Source organism: Peromyscus maniculatus, chromosome 5 (assembly GCF_049852395.1).
Source record: "Peromyscus maniculatus bairdii isolate BWxNUB_F1_BW_parent chromosome 5, HU_Pman_BW_mat_3.1, whole genome shotgun sequence".
NCBI lineage: Eukaryota > Metazoa > Chordata > Mammalia > Rodentia > Cricetidae > Peromyscus > Peromyscus maniculatus.
Window position 1 is genome coordinate 29,977,863 of NC_134856.1, and position 17,814 is coordinate 29,995,676.

At 44.5% G+C, this 17,814-nt stretch overlaps 1 protein-coding gene across 11 annotated transcripts in view; it reads right to left on the reverse strand.

The window, feature by feature from the left end:
- The window catches only part of Nr3c2 (nuclear receptor subfamily 3 group C member 2), a 331,912-nt gene that overhangs the window by 64,086 nt on the left and 250,012 nt on the right, over positions 1-17,814 (reverse strand). For all 11 annotated transcript variants that reach the window (XM_016001822.3, XM_076571976.1, XM_016001825.3 and 8 more), the window contains 2 exons: positions 2,005-2,346; positions 414-558 (listed from right to left, as the gene is read on the reverse strand). In XM_016001822.3, the coding sequence (XP_015857308.1) occupies positions 414-558; positions 2,005-2,346 (487 nt within the window). The remainder of the gene's footprint in view (positions 1-413; positions 559-2,004; positions 2,347-17,814) is intronic.

Genomic DNA, 17,814 nt, shown 5'->3' on the forward strand with positions numbered 1-17,814 from the left:
CATTCTACGATGCTCTCAAAAACTGGCACTTTAAAGATTCACATTTCCTAGAAATGAGCTTCTTTTCAATTGGAGCAGATAGCAAAGAGAATGCTTTCTATTAATCATGGCACTGTACCAGGTGAGTTCTCAGAGCCAACTGGATCCTCGTTCTTTTGGGATGATTCCCACATACATGATGTAAGAGTTACATATACTGATTTATTGATACTTAGACTTAGACATGTGTATGTTATACCATTGTAAAGTGATTTTTAAGTTTTTCAAAATTCAATGTTTTTTTAAACCTTTGAAAATGCTTGTTTCAGTAGATTTTTTCACACTTGTACATCTGGCTTAGAGATTATTTTAAACAACAGCATAACAAATAATTCTGCAGTTTGTTTTATGAGGGCTAATTAATAGGTACTTACTCATTAAAGACTAGGTCTGGTGCAAAATAGAGAAGCTGGCTGTTCGTATGTTTGTACGATCTCCAACTCAAGGCAAATGATGACAGACACATCCAAGAATACTGGATGAGGGTAATTTGGTCCTCAAGAGGCAAGTTTTTAAATCCTAGAGAACAGAACAATTAATCACAGAAAGACACTTAGCATGTGAGCACATTCCAGGAAGAATTCCACCTAACCACCTTTCTCTAACACACTTGGATCAATTCCACAGACATCTACGGGAACGCGTGCTTGGCTCTGCACAGGACATCATTTTAAATTCACACCAAATGCGTGGTGTGGGGGTGGGCTGGCGGTGGAGCGGGGCTGGGGCAGATCACACAGGAGCATCCAGTGAGGCTCTGCTTTGATAACCAACACGCTGGTAGGATCGCATTCACCTTCGAATCTTGCTTCATTCCCACACAGCCAAGGCGCCAGCTTTAGGGGGAGTTTAACTGTCACAATCTGCATATCTGCAAGAGCAGAAAAACTGTAGTCTTTTTGTCTTTGTAGTGCCTAAGAAATCTTACTCCTTGCTCCCCATGCCTGGGATAGGAGCTGTTGACAGCGCTCTGCAGCAGAGCTGGTACTCTGCTCTATGACCCCTGTGCTTTTCTCACACCTATTTCCAGCTGTGACGTGCTATTCTTTGGGCTGAAGCCCTCCCCCGCTTTTTTTTTCCCCGCAGGATGCAGGTTGACCACAGTTAATTCATGAACCAGTGCAATGTGCAAACATCTGTCCATGCCGCCTCTGTAGAGGGTCTATCCTGCCTGGCAGAAAGTGAACACAAGGTGGAGAGTTCAAGGGTGCTTTATGGGTGCTGAGGGCAGGGAGGAGTTTTGTGTGTGTCTGGTATACATTATGCATGTGCATGTGTATGCACAGGTGCATGTGCAGCCTTGGCATACAGGTGCACGTGCAGCCTTGTGGGTGCAATATGGAGAGGCCAGAGGTCTATGTGGGGTGGCTTGTCTGTTATTGTCTACCTTATCTTTTGAGGGAGGGTCTTGCCCTGAATCTGGAGTTAGGCTGACTGGCCTGAAAGCTCCAGAGTTCCTCTGTCTCTCTCTGGTGCTGGGATTACAGGCCTGCAAGACAGGCCTATAATATTATATACATCTAATAATATATATTATTATTACAATATATACATCTTTATATATATTTCTGAGGATCTAAACTCAGGTGTGTGCAGGCACATTACAGACCACCTCTTGAGTCCCAAGCAGGATTTTTTTTTTAACCAGGGAGAGTTGGTCAGGGTGTTTTACAAGGCTTTAAGTTCCTTGGGCCTGAGCTTAGATGAACTAGGGTACTGTGCTGCCCGGAGCCAGCTCAGTGTGACCTCAGTAACAGAAGGGATTGTACCGCCTTTGCGAACAACAGTCGTGCTCCTGTTTTAGGAACAACAGAACCACAGACCTGCGTTCTTGGAAGGAAAGAAATGAATCAGTATCCAGAATTCTCCCACCACTCTGGTGTCTTTGACAGACATGTCAGGATGCTGCACAAAGCGGACCCCAGGGCACGACTAGTACCGAGCCTGAGCCGTGTGCCATCCTACCTGGAAGTACCTTGGCCCACTTCACGACCTGGATCATCTGTTTGCCCGCCAGGCGGTTGAGCGTGGAGAGCAGGTTCTCTGCAGTGTCAGGCTTGGAGTTGTCGTAGCCGGCGTACACGGTCTCCGGCTCAATGTTCTCCAGGATCATGGCCGGGGATGGCGTGAGAGCACGCGTGATGGAGGAGAGCTGCGGGACCAGAGCGGAGTTCACGGATGGCTCCTTGCTAGGAGCGATGTATGTGGTCCCCTCTTCCGGGCTCTGTGGCGGCGGTGGCGGGGGATGCTGTTGCGGCTGCTCCTCGTGAAGGCCTTTTAACTTCCCCAGCTTCTTTGACTTGCGAGCTGTCACATACAGAAATAGGAAGGGATAAAGGCAAATGTGCATGATATCATCTCAAACACACTGCACGAGGCAGACTTCCACAGGTCCTTGAGTTGTAATCAATGCATGCTCTTTCCTAAGGAATTCTTGTACCAAAAGGAGTACTTTCAAATTAGTTTCCTGAGGCAAATGGCAAAGCTCCCTCCCAGGTTACTACTGTAGGCAGCAGCCTAGCAGCTGCTTCTTGCCTTTGACGCATGGCACACATTTTTCCTTCTAGCCCATGGAGACCCGCACACACCTGCAGGCTGACTTGAACCTCATCCGGACCTCATCCGGGTCTCACAGTGGAGAGGAGGGATGACAGAATAGGATACAAAACTGCATTGCAGGATACAAGTGGGGCCCACGACCGAAGAATAACAGCAAATATACACGGAATGCTGAGTGCCAGGTACCTTCTAAATGGCTTGCACAAAATCCCCCACTTAACAATTGTTTTGGGTTGTGACTACTGTGATTCTCATTTTAGAATAGCATTTAAGAGTTTGTCCAATCACAGGAAATGGTGTTTGGAGGAAGAGCAATTGCTTCAAATGCTACCATCCTGGGATCTTGCAGAGGTGAATGCAAAGGCAACTGGGAAGATACATGAGAATGGGTAGAAAGAACTTTCCCTACTCAGAAGAGCCAAGCTGAGCTTAGTGCTGTGGTCATAACTGACTTTGCAATTATTGTAATGCTTTCAATTGATGTAAAGATTCTCCACGAACCAGACATAGCTTCGGTTTAATCCTAATGTGAATCTCAGCCTTACAGGCTCATTGACTACAGAACAGGGCTATGTCACACCAGTGAACTTGATGTAAAACATAATCATTTCTATTTACAATTACAGCTATTAATATTGATCACATTCACCGCAGAAAAAACCTACAACTCAGTAAAAGTGAAGCCATCATCCAGGAGCAGGCACCTCACCTCTGTTACGTGGTCATTAACCATTGGGACTAGGATTAATAGAAAACTAAGACATAATTTCTGCCCATAAGAAGTTTACCAAATGAATTTAAAAATTTCAATCATTTGTTGATAGACTCTGGCCATCACTGGATGATTTGAGGCAGAGGATTCCGATTCTGACATTATTAGATTAAGGGCTGCTGTCTCTTATCCACATACTGCTGACAGGAAGCTTCAGACACTGTGGTGTAGGTAATCATGATGCTTCAAGGCAATGTGTGAATGAAAACACACCAGAACTTATCAACAAAGCAACCGGTCAACTAGATCCAGAGAAAAATCAAAGAGCTAAATAATCGCAAATGCTGGTGGATCAGTGAATCTGGCAGAGCCAAGGAGCCCTCTGGAGCGGCCACTGGTCATGAGGGCAATCAGATCCAGGAAGCTTCTGTGCCATAGAAACGTCTCTGAGTCTCAGGTTGTTTGATTGGAAAATGGGGCTCCATGAGAGATCCCATTTGAAAGATACGGTAGACAGCAATGTGATAGATCTCTGGCTTCCACTGATGTGCACACACACACACACACACACACACACACACACACACGCACGCACGCACGCACGCACACGCGTGCGCGCACACACACACATTCTAGACACTGTGGTGGCTCACGTCTATAATCTCAGAATTTGGGAGGCTGGGGCAAGAGAAATAGTGTGAATTCAAGGCCATCCTGGGCATCAGAAAATTTCAAGGCTAACATGGACTGCAATGAGATGCTATCTCCAAAAGCAGAAAGCAAAACCAAGAATGAGCTCACTAGAGTTTTCTTGTACTTCCTGAGACTGATTGATGCTAGACACATTCTGACTGAGTGGGAACGCAACACCTGCTTTTTCATCTCATTAAAAGTGATATCTGCTTGCAAATTAATCATAAAATTTATATTTGTTTTATGTCCTAGGTCCATACTGCTGTGTTGATGCCTCACATCTGATTTAAGGTCAATGTTATTAAATCATAAAGAATATCGAATGTCTTCTCTGGTGTAGCTACGAAGCAGTTTATCAGCATTGTGTCTAGCATTTCACTTAATTCATGTTGTGACTTTGTGAACACCAGGGCACTTGGAACTGAGTGATAATCTGTCTTTACTGAAACACTGTGTGGATTCTTCAGCCACATGTATGTATCCAGTATCTTTTCTGAAGGCCCAGGGAGCATGGTGAAGACGTTGTATGCATTCTTACAATATCATACTGTGTACTGTGTTGCTAACTCACGAGTTCTCAGCAAATATTTGTTGAATAAGTGTTTCATTTTTAAACATTAACAAATTTCACAATACATCACATACATGAAGCCTCAGTTTATTTCCCTGTGAGAAATGTAGTCAAGCTTCTGAGATTTTCAGATAAGGTTTTTGAGTCACTAATTATTCCTCTGCAAAATTTCTACTGTGTAATGACCCATTTGTGAACTTACCACTCTTAAAATGTTGTACTTGAAATACTAAGCTACACTTGTTGAGTACCCAGTCTCTAAGCACAGTTCAGCAGACTTTCTATATTTTAAGAAGTCCAATGTTCACTAGGACCTGTGACTAGGCAATAATGCTATTTCCACTTTTTTCAGATGAAGAAGCAGGGGGGCCAAAGGAGAAATACCTTTTCAAGCTTTCAGAGCTAGTGCACACCAGCGTGAGCCAGTGAGTTCAGCCAGGTCCCACTCCCACTTCCATACCATGCAGTCTCTCTTCTAATCCTTCCTCTCTGACTTCTCAGCATTAGTTTATGCTCTATGAGCACTGGCTTCACATCCACCTGCATCATTAAGATGTTTGCAGATCATATAGAAACAATTTGGGCTAAAGATCCTTAATGAACATGTTTCTATTATTCAAATGAACCTTGTTTTGGGGTAGGGTTCCTTACTAAATTCTCTGAAATTAATGGCCCCTGGGCTTGGGGATCTCACAGGCCCAGATGGCCAAGGCAACACTCCATCTTAGATATTAGCCAATAGTAGTACACTCATATTCTCTCTCTGTCTCTCTGTCTCTCTCTCTCTCTCGGTGTGGATGTTTCATACATGTAAATGCCTCCCACTCCCACTTAGACTCACTTTAAAGAGGGGTTTCACTTATCTGTATTGGATTTTACAGAAACTAGAGTGTGCTCAGGTGATTCCCTGCAGGTGCCAAGGCGTGACTGGCAACATCTTGGCAGCTACTATCTGCTGGCCCTGCTAGGAAACAGACCTCCGTAGATTCTCCATGAATTAATTTCCAGGATCCAGAAATGGAAGGGCCTGCTTCCTGTCCATGGCCAATAACCAGAGCATCAAGCTGGGAGTACCTCTGTGTTACTCCACAAAGATTGGAACTATCTCCCAGTGTGATCTGGAGACTCGCTGAAGCCCTGGATTCTGGTGTAACATGACATCCTGTTTGGTTTGTGCTACCTCCGAGGGATATGAGAACTCCTGAATACCCTTCAGACAGAAACCAATCTGAATCAGTGATGGCTACCTAGAAATGGAGCCATTCTTGCATCTTCCAGGAGATCTCCAACTACCTGTATGACTTCAACTTTCTTCCATGTTAGAAATGGTGATCAACTGGAAATTAAAGACTTGGCAACAGGTATTAGAGATGCTGTGCAGGGATTATTATTATTTTTATTATTATCATCATCATTGCTGCTGTTCTTACTATTGGTTCCCAGGCCAAATGTAATTGCATCCCGCAGGGCAATAGCAGCACTCCCTGACTCTGGGTGTTGATTTCAGCCACACAAACATGATTATGCTTTGGGTGCAAGACTTGATTTTCTTTTAGTTGCCAGAGGAGGCATGAAAAGTCTGGTAGACCTCAGCATTTCTCTGCCATGTCACCAAGAGAAGAAATGTTACCTTTTTACAGAGGGCATTAATTGGTTATACAGCAAAACCATCTTAATTTGTACTAATAGGGGGGAAAGAGCATCTAAATAGTTCTTAAGGCAACACACACTAACTGGATGGGGGAGGGGCTAAGGGCAAGTTGCCTTCATGAAGAAATAATTAGCTTCTCAATGGAAAATAAAGGAGTAGCATCTCTTAATTGTTTCCAAATACTCTTGCAATAGTTAATAAGGTCGAAAATGGCATTTTAAAAAGGATCTGTACATATTTTCAGACCCCTCTATGTAATTAACAAAGTCCTATGCATTACTGATTTTACAGGACATGTGCTATGGCAGAGGTAAACTCAACCTCTCACCACTTTGTAAGAAATTCTGAATTAGTGAATCTCAATTCTCCGGTGTATAACGCTACCCACAGACAACATTACAGCATGATCAATATGCTTTCATTGCTGTTTTCACAGGTCACATTTACCAAGTACTCAGCAAATAACTAACACCCACCCACTGTAGAGGGAGTACTGTTTTGCAGACAGTGAAATGTTGATGGGGAATCTTAGCCTGACAAGAGAGAACCGTTTTGAGGAAGCTGAGTCCAGAAACTGATTAGGTTCACGCAAGCTGCCGGGGTTGCGTTCTGGGTGAGGTGCCACAACATATTTGGAGAAAAAGACAATGGCGGAAAGCTGTCTCATCTCTGCTGTCCTTCTGTATGACTCACTGTGCCTCCATCTGCCCCAGCTGTCACCTGGAAGTGGGGATACGTCCATAATCAAATACTACTGACTTTCCCAAGAGTAGAGTCCCTTAGACCAGAACCAGAACCGAGTGGTGAGGCTGGAAGAAATGTGAAATAGTAAGAACAGGGTTTGGGGGTCCACAAAACAAGGTTCTGCATTATGGCTTCCCTGTAGGAGATGTCTACACACTATGCTGGGGTCCGGGCGTAGTTATTTCGATGGCGTTGTTATTTTCTATGAGTACACTGTTCTTTTTCCCCATTCCTTTTTTATTTTTAATGTTAGTAAGAGTCAGGAATATGTATGTACACAGACATATGCATGGGCAAGGCTTCATCCTGGGCTAGAGTTTTAAAGCAGAGACAATATCTCTTCAGTGCAGCCAGGTTGGAGTTGGTAGTAAGAAGGGCCCTGGAAGTCACTCATCCTCAGTGCTCACCTGCAGGCAATTGGAAAACATCAGAGCTGTCTTCTGCTGAAAAAAAAAAAAAAGGAGGAGGAGGAGAAGGAGGAGGAGGAGGAGGATGGTGGAGGAGAGTTTTGACAGCAGGGACCGAACCCCCTAATTCTAAAGTTCCATCTGGCACTTTGGACAAGGGTTTGTGCAGAGTGGCTGGGCAGTGTGGTGATTTGTGGCAATTCCTACTAGACACCTTGTTGAAGGGACCTTGGGAAGTCATCACAGTGTACAACCCTGAAAATCTCCACCCATAAATCCATGAATCAACGATGAGAGAGAACAGGACTTTATCCAAGTGCTCTGCGTTAGGGTCAAACAGTTTTATTTCATTTTTGTCGTCTCCTCCAACCCAGTCGTGCTTTGAAAACTTAGAGACATTTTCTGAATTGCATTGACCACCTCGTTTTCTCTTTTCACCAAGGGTGATAAGACACAAAGACTTTAAAGGACCAAAGAGGGGATTTGGAGCAGACAGCAGGAGCATTTCCTCTGAGCACCCTGGAATGTGATATGGAGAGAGGCTGCAATTCAATACCCATAAGAACATTCAATATTGTTTTCCAAACAGCCTGAGGTCCTGGTGGCAGGTGACCTGTTGCTCAAGTGCAGCTTAGCTCTAAGGTACAAATGAGTGACTGAATGAATTCTGGAGATCTGGAGCCCCATGGTGGAAGTCAGGGAGACCCTCTGAGGTACATTCCAGTCTTCACCAATATTAAAGGAGCTACTGTGTTCACATTTGTCTGAAACATCAGAATTAACCCCTTATCCTTGTAAGCCTGGTAAGACATAATCTGAGCAATGTTTTTCAAAAATATGCATAAAGGGCAAATACTGTGACTTCAGAACACATGCTTGAAAGAATTTTCAGTGTTATGAAGAAAAACTCTACCCATTAAGAAAGCAATCTCATCATAAGGTACAGCAGTGTTTTTTCAGTTCCAAATTTAAAATACAATCTTCCTTTTTCCCTAATTCCGAGTACATTTATGAGTTGGGAAGTGACAAAGGGTAACCGAAGATCTACATTCAAGGCAAGTTCTAAGGTAGTCTCTTTTAAACTTATTGCATTTAATCTTCATTCACACCCTAGGAGGTAGGTGCTGTGTTCCCACCATTGTTCAGAGGGCAAATGATAGGTAGATTGACCGAACACTGCACACTATCCTCATACTGGAGAGTTGGGAGGATGTGACTGACTTATTGGCAAAGACGTGGAACTCCAGGTTACACCATGGCAGATGTCTAAGCAGGAGGCCAAAGGGTCAGAGTAGGATCTAGAGCTCAGCTGTCTACAAGGTCACTATTGGTCCCATAGTGACAGGTGAGCCTGTTAAACAGAAGGTGCAAGGCCACCTCAACCAGGCCACTGGCCTGTTTTCTTTTCTGATCCCCAGGGCAGTGCATCCAAACACACACACCAGGGCTGCCATGACAGGCAAGACAGGCCTTTTGCTTTGGCTCTGGGCTATGTCACCTTCACTGCAACCGGAAGACAGTTCTAAAGAGGCAGGAAGCAAGCCCATCAGTTTGCCTAAGACCTGGAATTTACCAAAGGAGGGACCTGTGTTTTGCTAAGAATCGAAGCCCTAAAGCACACCATAATTGATAATTGAGTTCTTTGGACCCATTTTAAATAAAATTAATGATCTTTTGAAAATATAGATATTGATCTCCATAAATCCTATTTCCTGGGGATCACTAGGTAGAAGATTGATATATTTGTAAAACCTCTCAGTAGCTTTATAATACTGACTTAAAGGAAGAAAAACTAGGTGTGGTGGCCTATACCTGTAATACCAACACTTGGGAGACTGATGCAGGAGGATTGTCACCTGTTCAAAGCCAGCTTGGGCTACTCAGTGAGTTCAAGGCTAGCTGGAGCTGCACAGTGAGTTCAAGGCAAACCTGGCCTACACAGTAAGTTGAAGGCAAACAATAATTGCCATAGCCACCCTCCTTCAAAGGGCAAATCCTTTAACAGCTACCACAGTTGGCTTCTTGGCAATACGTGAGCAGAGACTTTATTACATGGGGCAATCTCATTGGTATGCCAGGTAAATAGACTCATTAAGAACGGTTTATGAAGAAGCATTACTATTGCAACAAGGTTGCAGAGGTGAACAAGGCATGAGAAGGAGCAGGAACCAGTGACCTGGAAATGGCTCCAGGGCCCGGCTTAATGGCCTGTGCCATGGGCTATGCCCTCCAAGTTCTCAGGATCCCTGGTGAGCTACCGCTGAGCAGACTGAAGCAGAAGTGAGACCCCTAGCTAAGTAGAAAACCCACAGGATGGTCCCATGCAGACATCCTCATGCAGGTGGCTAACTCATGAGAATTACTTATGCAAATAAACTATGGGAAAGATGAAGAGTTTGGTGGCAGAGGATGTTTAGTATGCAGGAGACCCAGGGTTTCCAAGTTTACCGGGAGGAAGCACCACACTACCGACAGCGCCGTCTTTATGGACTGTATTTCAGGACAGAAATCCTTCAGTAGGTGCACAAGGATCACTTTCAATGTGTGACTGAAATGTCATCGACTTGCATTTCCCTCTTGGCCACCCTCCCCTCACGCTCTCCGCGTGATGCTTGCGTGCTCTTCTTCTGGCCTCTTTGTTACTTTACTGCACCAGTCTCCATGTTCCCTCAACAGCATCCGGGGTCCTTAAAACATGGTATATACCAGAGAATTCCGAGGCACCCCAGAAAGCTGCCTAACTCCAGTGTATTTCACAGTTGGGGGGGGGGGAAGACTGCATGATTTTTGTGCATAAGAAATAAAAACTGGGCTGGACAGATAGCTCAGTGGTTAAGAGCACTTGCTGCTCTTGCGGAGGATCCCATCTCAGTTCCCAGAACCTGGGTTTCACAATCATCCAGAACTCCAGCTCCAGGGGAGCCGCTGCCTTCTTCTGAGCTCCACAGGCACCAGGCATGTGTGCACTGTGTACATATATATGTATATATGTATATATATATACACACACACATATACATCTATAATATACACACATAAATGTGGGCAAAACATGCACACACAAAATAAAAATAAATCTATAAAGGTAAAAGAAATAAAAACCATCAATGGAGAATGAGAAAATGCATGGACTCATCGACCAGTCAAGTTTTATCTCCAGTGCTAATTTTCCTGAAGTAGAGTTCTTCCTTCTTAGTTCAACATTGTTTCTGTAAAATAATTACTCATAGCTATATCACTGTAATTCTAATTATTTTTTCAAGTATAATTACTCAGAAGCGTATCTTATTGAAGACAAAAATCACCTTAATTTGAGCCAGATTGTAAGTAATCTTTTACATTATTTACATGAAAAGTAAACTGAGCAAGTTCTACTGGATTATTGTGATTAAATAATATATTGATATCATTAGCAATATTAGTTAATATAATTAACATTAATAATATGAGACAATATTAAATAATAAGATTATGATTTAAAAATCACTGAAACTGTTCAAGAGCAAAAGGGGTGGAGAGGCCAGGTCGTCTGGCAGGATCGGCAGAGAACCAAACGTGTCACCTGGAACTACGCAGGGAACAGAATCCGTGTCCCAGAACTGTGGCTCCACTGTTGAGAATATTTTTGCAAATATGAGATAGAGAAGGCAGATAGCATTTAACAATCTCCCACGACAAGCAAACACTAATGTGCAGAAGGGCAGTGCAGTACACAGTGATGAGCAGTTCACAGGACCCACTCAAGTTGGGGGGGCCGGGGGATCAAGCAGGCCCGAGGAAAGGGAAAACAAAGGTCAATGTTTACAGCTTTTAAAATAAATATTATTCCACATTTTATTCCTCTGACATTATCAGAATGAGTCTAAATTAAGAATTAATAGTAGCCAATGATGCATACAGTTGAAAAAAAAAGTTATTTTTCTAGGCTAGGCTCTCTTCAGGATACTGGTAGATACTGGTCGACTTGGTCTGAAAACTCCCAGATCACGAGAGCCAAACCAAACTGGCCTGTTTGGACGCGGTGAAGTGGCAACCTGCAGTGTCTCCCCGGTCTCCTTCCAGCGTCCCTGGGCACAGGGGTCAGCCTGCAGAGGGAAGCTGGGCTGGGAGCAGCCCACGCCCGCAGAGGCCGGCCCGCCCAGCTGTTTACAAGGCCCACTTCTGTCCTCTGGGCTTCTGCCACAGTGTAGATTCCAGAGCACTGGAGACTCCCTCCAAGCGTCCAGCACTGCAGGCTGAACAAAAGCTCCTTGAGCAGACTCAGCTCTCTGCCTTCACTTCAAAAGTATTCTTCACATTGACACCGTTTAGCCAAAACAGACAGGCAAACTAACAGTAACAACTCCTTCAAAACAAAGAAACCCAAAACGAAGAGCAACAGCAAAACAAGGTGGAGAGACCTTTCTTCCCGAGCCGAGCTGGGGCCAAGGCCCCGAAGGAGCCGATAGTTATTTGACAAGAGATCGGTCACAGGCTTCTGTGGAAATATGTGATTACAGCTCTGATTGCACACAGGCTGTGAAGGTGAGCTACCCAGAGGAAGACTCCCTGTGAGCTCTAATACTTCCTGAAGGAAAAGTGGGTCTTTCTGAAAGCATTCCTAGGGAACCTCAGTTCACATTTGAAACAATGTTGGCAATTCGCTTAAAAACTTTGAAGTACAGTTAACTCTTAAAGCTACTTCACATCCACATTAGTGGAAGGCCTAGTTTCTTCTCTCCAGCTGCTTGCCTTACCATTTCCTCCTTACTGTTTGGTTTTGTTTCCAAGATAGGTTTCCCTTCACACCAAAGTCAGTTGGAAAACTGATCACCACACGCACCTCCACCCCTATGTAGCTCATCAGAAACGGCACAGGGTGGATTCCATGGCTGTCATGTTTGGTGTTCGAACAAGCTCCTTCTGGTGTGGCATGGCAGCCCGTCACCCCCACCTCTGGAGGGGTCTTGAAGGTACTGATGGTCAGCCTGTCACCCCCACCTCTGGAGGGGTCTTGAAGGTACTGATGGTCAGGTCAGCATTGATGATGTGGATAAAGGCCATTTTCATGTTACAGTTTTCAAATAGATTCAAGTTACACAGCATGTGAAAGGCAAGTTTTAATCCTCACTATAATCTTTAATCACAATTAAATTAAATCACCACCCACAATTTGAATGGGAATGACAGGAACCTGTAACTTTCCCTTAGAGAATGTCTAGTCTTTAATGTCTGTTTTTTTGACGTACAGTTAGTGTTAGAAACCCCGTTAGACACAATGTCCCTTAACAGTATGACCACGGAGACAAAGACCATGCAGCTACGCCTATCATGATGTACTCTGAACTCTTTCCTTTGGTTTCTGGGTTTTGACTCCAGGACTTGTTTAAGCATTTTGCTGTATGGCCTACAGCAGATGGAGAACAAGCGCTCTTGAAAGCGTGATGGAAAGAGAAGGGGACAAATGAACGGATGCTTCTCTGGTTGTCTTGAACCACTTAGACTTCCCCGCATGACCACTGTGGCCCATTCTCTAACAGAGCTCCTCAGAGAAAAAAACCAAGGCTGTTAGGTTTCATCTTAAGCCCCAGAGTAGGCCTGTCTCCCTGGAAAAACACTCCAGCCAAGGCTCAAGCCAGCCTGTCTGAACAAAATCAGGCCAGTGTCCTCCACAAAGGCGTCGGTAGAACAGCAGGGGTCAGGCAAGGGGCCTGACATCCAAACAGAATTCAGATTGGTAAAATACAGTTTCTCCAGAATTCCAATAGGAAGCTGCTCAAGTTGGAGGCTAAAGATCTCTAGGATTCTCAGTCACCTAGCCTTCAGGTCACCTGCTGTGGGACACTGGTCCTGTGAGAAGGTGTGTTGCTGTCACTGGTGTCATAAAAAGATGAATGGCCAATAGCTAGGCAGGAGGTACAGGCAGAACTTCTGGACACAGAGAGGAAGCAGGAGGAGGAAGCTGGGCAGACTTAAGAGACTTGGAGGAAGCGGCAAGGGTGGTATGTGACAGAAGGTAGACGAATAGAAATGGGTTAATTTAAGTTATGAGAGTGGTTAAAAGCAAACCCAAGCTAAGGCTAAGCTTTCATAATTACCAAGCCTCCCTGTTGTTATTTGGGAGCTGGCTGGCAGGACAGAGAAGACTCCTTACAGTCACCAGTGTTTGTATGAGGCTGCAATGTCCCATGCATGTGGAGACCACCTGTGATCTGGTAACAAAATGCCCAGAAATAGGCCTTGATACATCACCCAGTCAGCGCCACATATCATTCTCTAATTTTAAATTTCAAGAAGATGGTTAATATCTACAACCAAAATACTATGCATTACAACTAGTACTCTGGTAACAAAAACATATGCACTGTTCTGCACAAGTCAAAGCTAGTTAACTACTGTGGTATAAATATGCCATCTTTCCAAGTACCAAACAGCATTTGAGAGACAGGTCTCATCCCTACAACCACCCTTATGGTATTACCTTTGGGAGTTAATAGTTTACACATTTAAATCACATTTGTTTAAAAAAAAGACTCACGTGAGTTTTTCTCCATATTATCAGCTATAGAAGGTTAGCACACACACTCTCTCTTCTATTTTGTTCTTGTGCTTAGATAAAAATGAAAGTTTAACTTTGTATCTGAAGGGAACCATTACAAAATGACCCTGATGTCTACATAGGAGACTTGAGCCAAAAACTGAGGAAATTAGAAATTCTGGGAAAACACCTTAGGATATGCTGTTTAGCTACTTGGGCCAGGAGTATAAACATCACAACAGCAAATGCTTTCAGTCTTTACCCACAACTACATTTTAATTTATTGCCTTCCAAGACACGAATGTTGATTAAGAGCTTTTTGTGTTGGGCAGCTTCACAAAGCAACAGTATCGAACAGAAAAGCCCATGGTGAAGGATGTAAGGACCAGAAGCATGGGCTCAGCGACCATAGAAACAGCTGCGCATCCCAGTTTCCAACTGCGGTCCCCACATCATCCTTTCGAAGACCCAGGGTGAATTCCCCATGCGGAACCTTGGGCGGCCCAAGGGCCACATATTAGAGTATATGTAAGTGGAGGTTTGGGGGTTCTCATTCTTAAATTCTCATGTTTCTGTTTTCTTGCATTTGAAACTGACAGCTACCATCCTAAAGAGTCTGAAGGAAGAAAAAGCAGAAGAATATGAGCAAGATTGAAGGGAGAGAGGGAGGAACATACAGGGAGGTGGATAACATAGAAAGGGAGGGAGGGAAGGGAGGGAGGGAGGAAAAAAAGGAGGTACAGTAACAATTTGGTCTCCTCCACTCCACTGCCATTTTGGATTGGATAATTTATGTCTGTAGGGACAATCCTGTATGACACAGAATATTTAGCAGCAGACTTAGTCCTCTACCCATCCGATGCCAGTAGCCACCCCCAACCACCAGCTGTGACAACCAGAAAGGCTTCCAGACCACTCAGTGTCGGTCCCTTCTGGAGGAAAGTCACCCCTGGTTGAGAACCAGTAGTTGACACTAAGCAAAGTCATTAAAAGAAGAAGAGATCTGGGTGGAAGAGAAAATCCCGAGACCACACAGACAGCAGGCAACCAACAGGATCAGCAAGCTAATCCATCACACATCTATCACTTTCCTAACAGCAGGTGTCATACTCTGGAAACTGAACTGTACAAAAAAATTCCTCATTTTCAAAATCTGAAAATTTTCACACAAAACGGTATTTCTAACATTCTTAAAATCTGGCAATACTAGCTTGTTTTCCTCATGACAACAAATATCTGGAGTTGAGACGTGGCCACTCACTCCACTAGAGGCTGGTCCAGCTGTGCCTCATAGACAGGTGAACTTCCACCAACTTCCCGAAAGAAGCCAGGAGTGTCGCAAGAACAACAGAACCTATTTATATCAGAAACTTAATCATTTCTTCAGTGTTCCAGCTTGTCATCAGGGACACAGACACAAAAGTACTAACAAAATCTGCAAGCAACCTGGGCACACACACAGCCTCTAGAAAGAGTCCCCAAGTTTACGGTAATTATATCATCAAGTTTACAACTGGCAAGGCAGCCAAGTGTCCACCACACCCAAAGGGCGTGTACACCGACTGACAAGCATACATCCTGTATGTTGCCACCCTCATAAAAAAATGAGTAATGACCGATTTCAACATTCACCCTCACATTAAATTTAAGTTGGGCTTTATACAATAGGCCTCTTTACTAGGCTTCTATTAAAAAGAATATTTGTTCCTGGGATGAACAAGGCTTCCCCACAACTCTCCCTTCCAGATGTGTGGCAGGTCTGCCCACCAGGATCAGCTTCCTGATGCCACCACTCGGGGGAACAGGTGCACACCCCTGCATTTATAGACTATTAGGGGCACCTTTTGTTCTATCCCGAGTGGCTTCCCTGGGCCCAGCCTGGCTCAGCGTATGACAGATGACAGACGAACATGAGGAAGTGGCAAGGTCACGTTACCCCGCACGCACCCTCACACTCTGATGACCTCTACCCACAGGTTTTGGTGTACATTTCTTTCTAAGATGTCCTCAAGCCTGGCCAGATGTATGTGCCTATTACCCTTGGCTGACTACCGAGACATGGCTGAGGATTTCTGTCAGGCTTGAATGCCTGCAAACACAGGCAATTTTCCCACCTGAACTCTCCACTCATCCCCGGCTGGACCCTGCCTGACAATCTGTCAGGAACATGGACCGGACTGAGTGAACCATCTACTCCCCTTAGCGCCTCAGTCACATTCTCATCTAAGTCTGCTCAGCCGGGCTTTGCGACACTCTTGCAGTTTTCTTTTCTGTTACCTTTGCTGTTTTTGTTTTTGACACAGGCTCTCCTGACGCAGCCCGGGCTGGCCTGCAAGTGCTGAGACTACCGCCACTCGACTTGACCTTCTCTTGTCTTTATTTCTCACATTTATTTTTTGGGGAAGGGTTTAACTTATCTGCCCTTTTATTTTAGGTTAACTCACTTTTCACCCTGAACTTAACATTTACACAAAACCTATCAGACCTGGCCAGAATTCCCACCCTGGCAGCATCAACAGTTAGTCTGAAATGCATTCCTCTATGCTGAGGACAGAAACCACAGCAAAGGAGCCACAGGCTGAAGTTCAGCATCACTTGAAACTCCTCCTCATGGAAAGAAGAGGTGTTAACTCATTTCTTCAATATATCATCATTTAAGAAATCTCTAGATTATACTAATGTGAACAGAAGGCGTTTTGGAAACTGTAACTGCCTGTAAAGCAGTGGTTCTCAACTTTCCTAACGCTGTGGCCCTTTAACACAGCTCCTCAGGTTGTGCTGACCCCAAACCATAACATTATTTTGTTGCTACTTCATAACTGTAATGTTGCTAATGTTATGAACTGTAATGTAAATATCTGAGATGCAACTCACAGAGGGGTTACAGCCCACAGGTTGAGAATCCCGACTGTAAAGTGATGGAAAATAATATCACAGAACTTTGATAAACTACTGCTTTTGGAATCTGTAATGGGATTAACTTAAACATGAAATACTTTTTGTCTTTAGTAATTATTTAACTAAACTTTGGGAGGGCAGAAGGGTTTATTTTGGTAGTGTATGGGCAAAGTGTGACCATATTTCCCTTCACTCACTCTGTACATTTATTAAGCACATGTTGCACTGAAGAGCATTGGATCTAAAGAGAAGGGGGCAACATTATTCTGACAAGTTGCAGGCATGACTGGTATGAGATGCCTATGAAGAAATAACTGCAGTGTAGCGTGGTCAGTGCTGCCACAGAGCCTGTGAAGGACAGAGGAGGAAGAGCAACTCCTGTCGGAGGAACAACACAGTCCTAATAAGTTATACAGAAAGAGGAAGGCTCTCCCCACTCTGTAAAAACCATCTCTGGGGAGTGAAGGGCTTTTCTGAGCTGGGTCTGGAGACCTATCCACACTGGGAAGGAACGTGTGGGCCACTTCAGACTGTGTGCACAGAGGTACAAACAGGAGGTTGTGTGCAGGAGTTCAGAGTGTCTCCAGGGAAAGCGGTGGTATTAGGATGTAGTCGTGGGGAGGGGGCGAAGGCATGGAGGACCAGAATCAGGAGAGCACACAGTGGGGACGGGTTATTACAAGGCTGTGGAGTGGAACAGCTGTCTGTTAGGGTTTGCATCTGAAACGCCTCCCTCAGGTTTGTGGTTTGAAGACTTGCTTCCCAGTTGGTCCTGTTTGGGGAGGCTGCTGAACTTTTAGGAGGTGGGACCTGGCTAGCGGAAGATCACTACTTCTCTGAAGAGTACACCAGTCTCTCTGGGACCTCAACCACAGTGGCCTAAACAGCCTCCACCTTACACTCTGTTGCCACGAGCTGGGAGCTCTGTGACAAGCTTTCCCTACCACAGTGGGCTGAAACTCCGTGTGAGCATGAAAAACTAAATCCTTCCTCCTTATCATACCAAGCCTCCCAGTCAAAGCC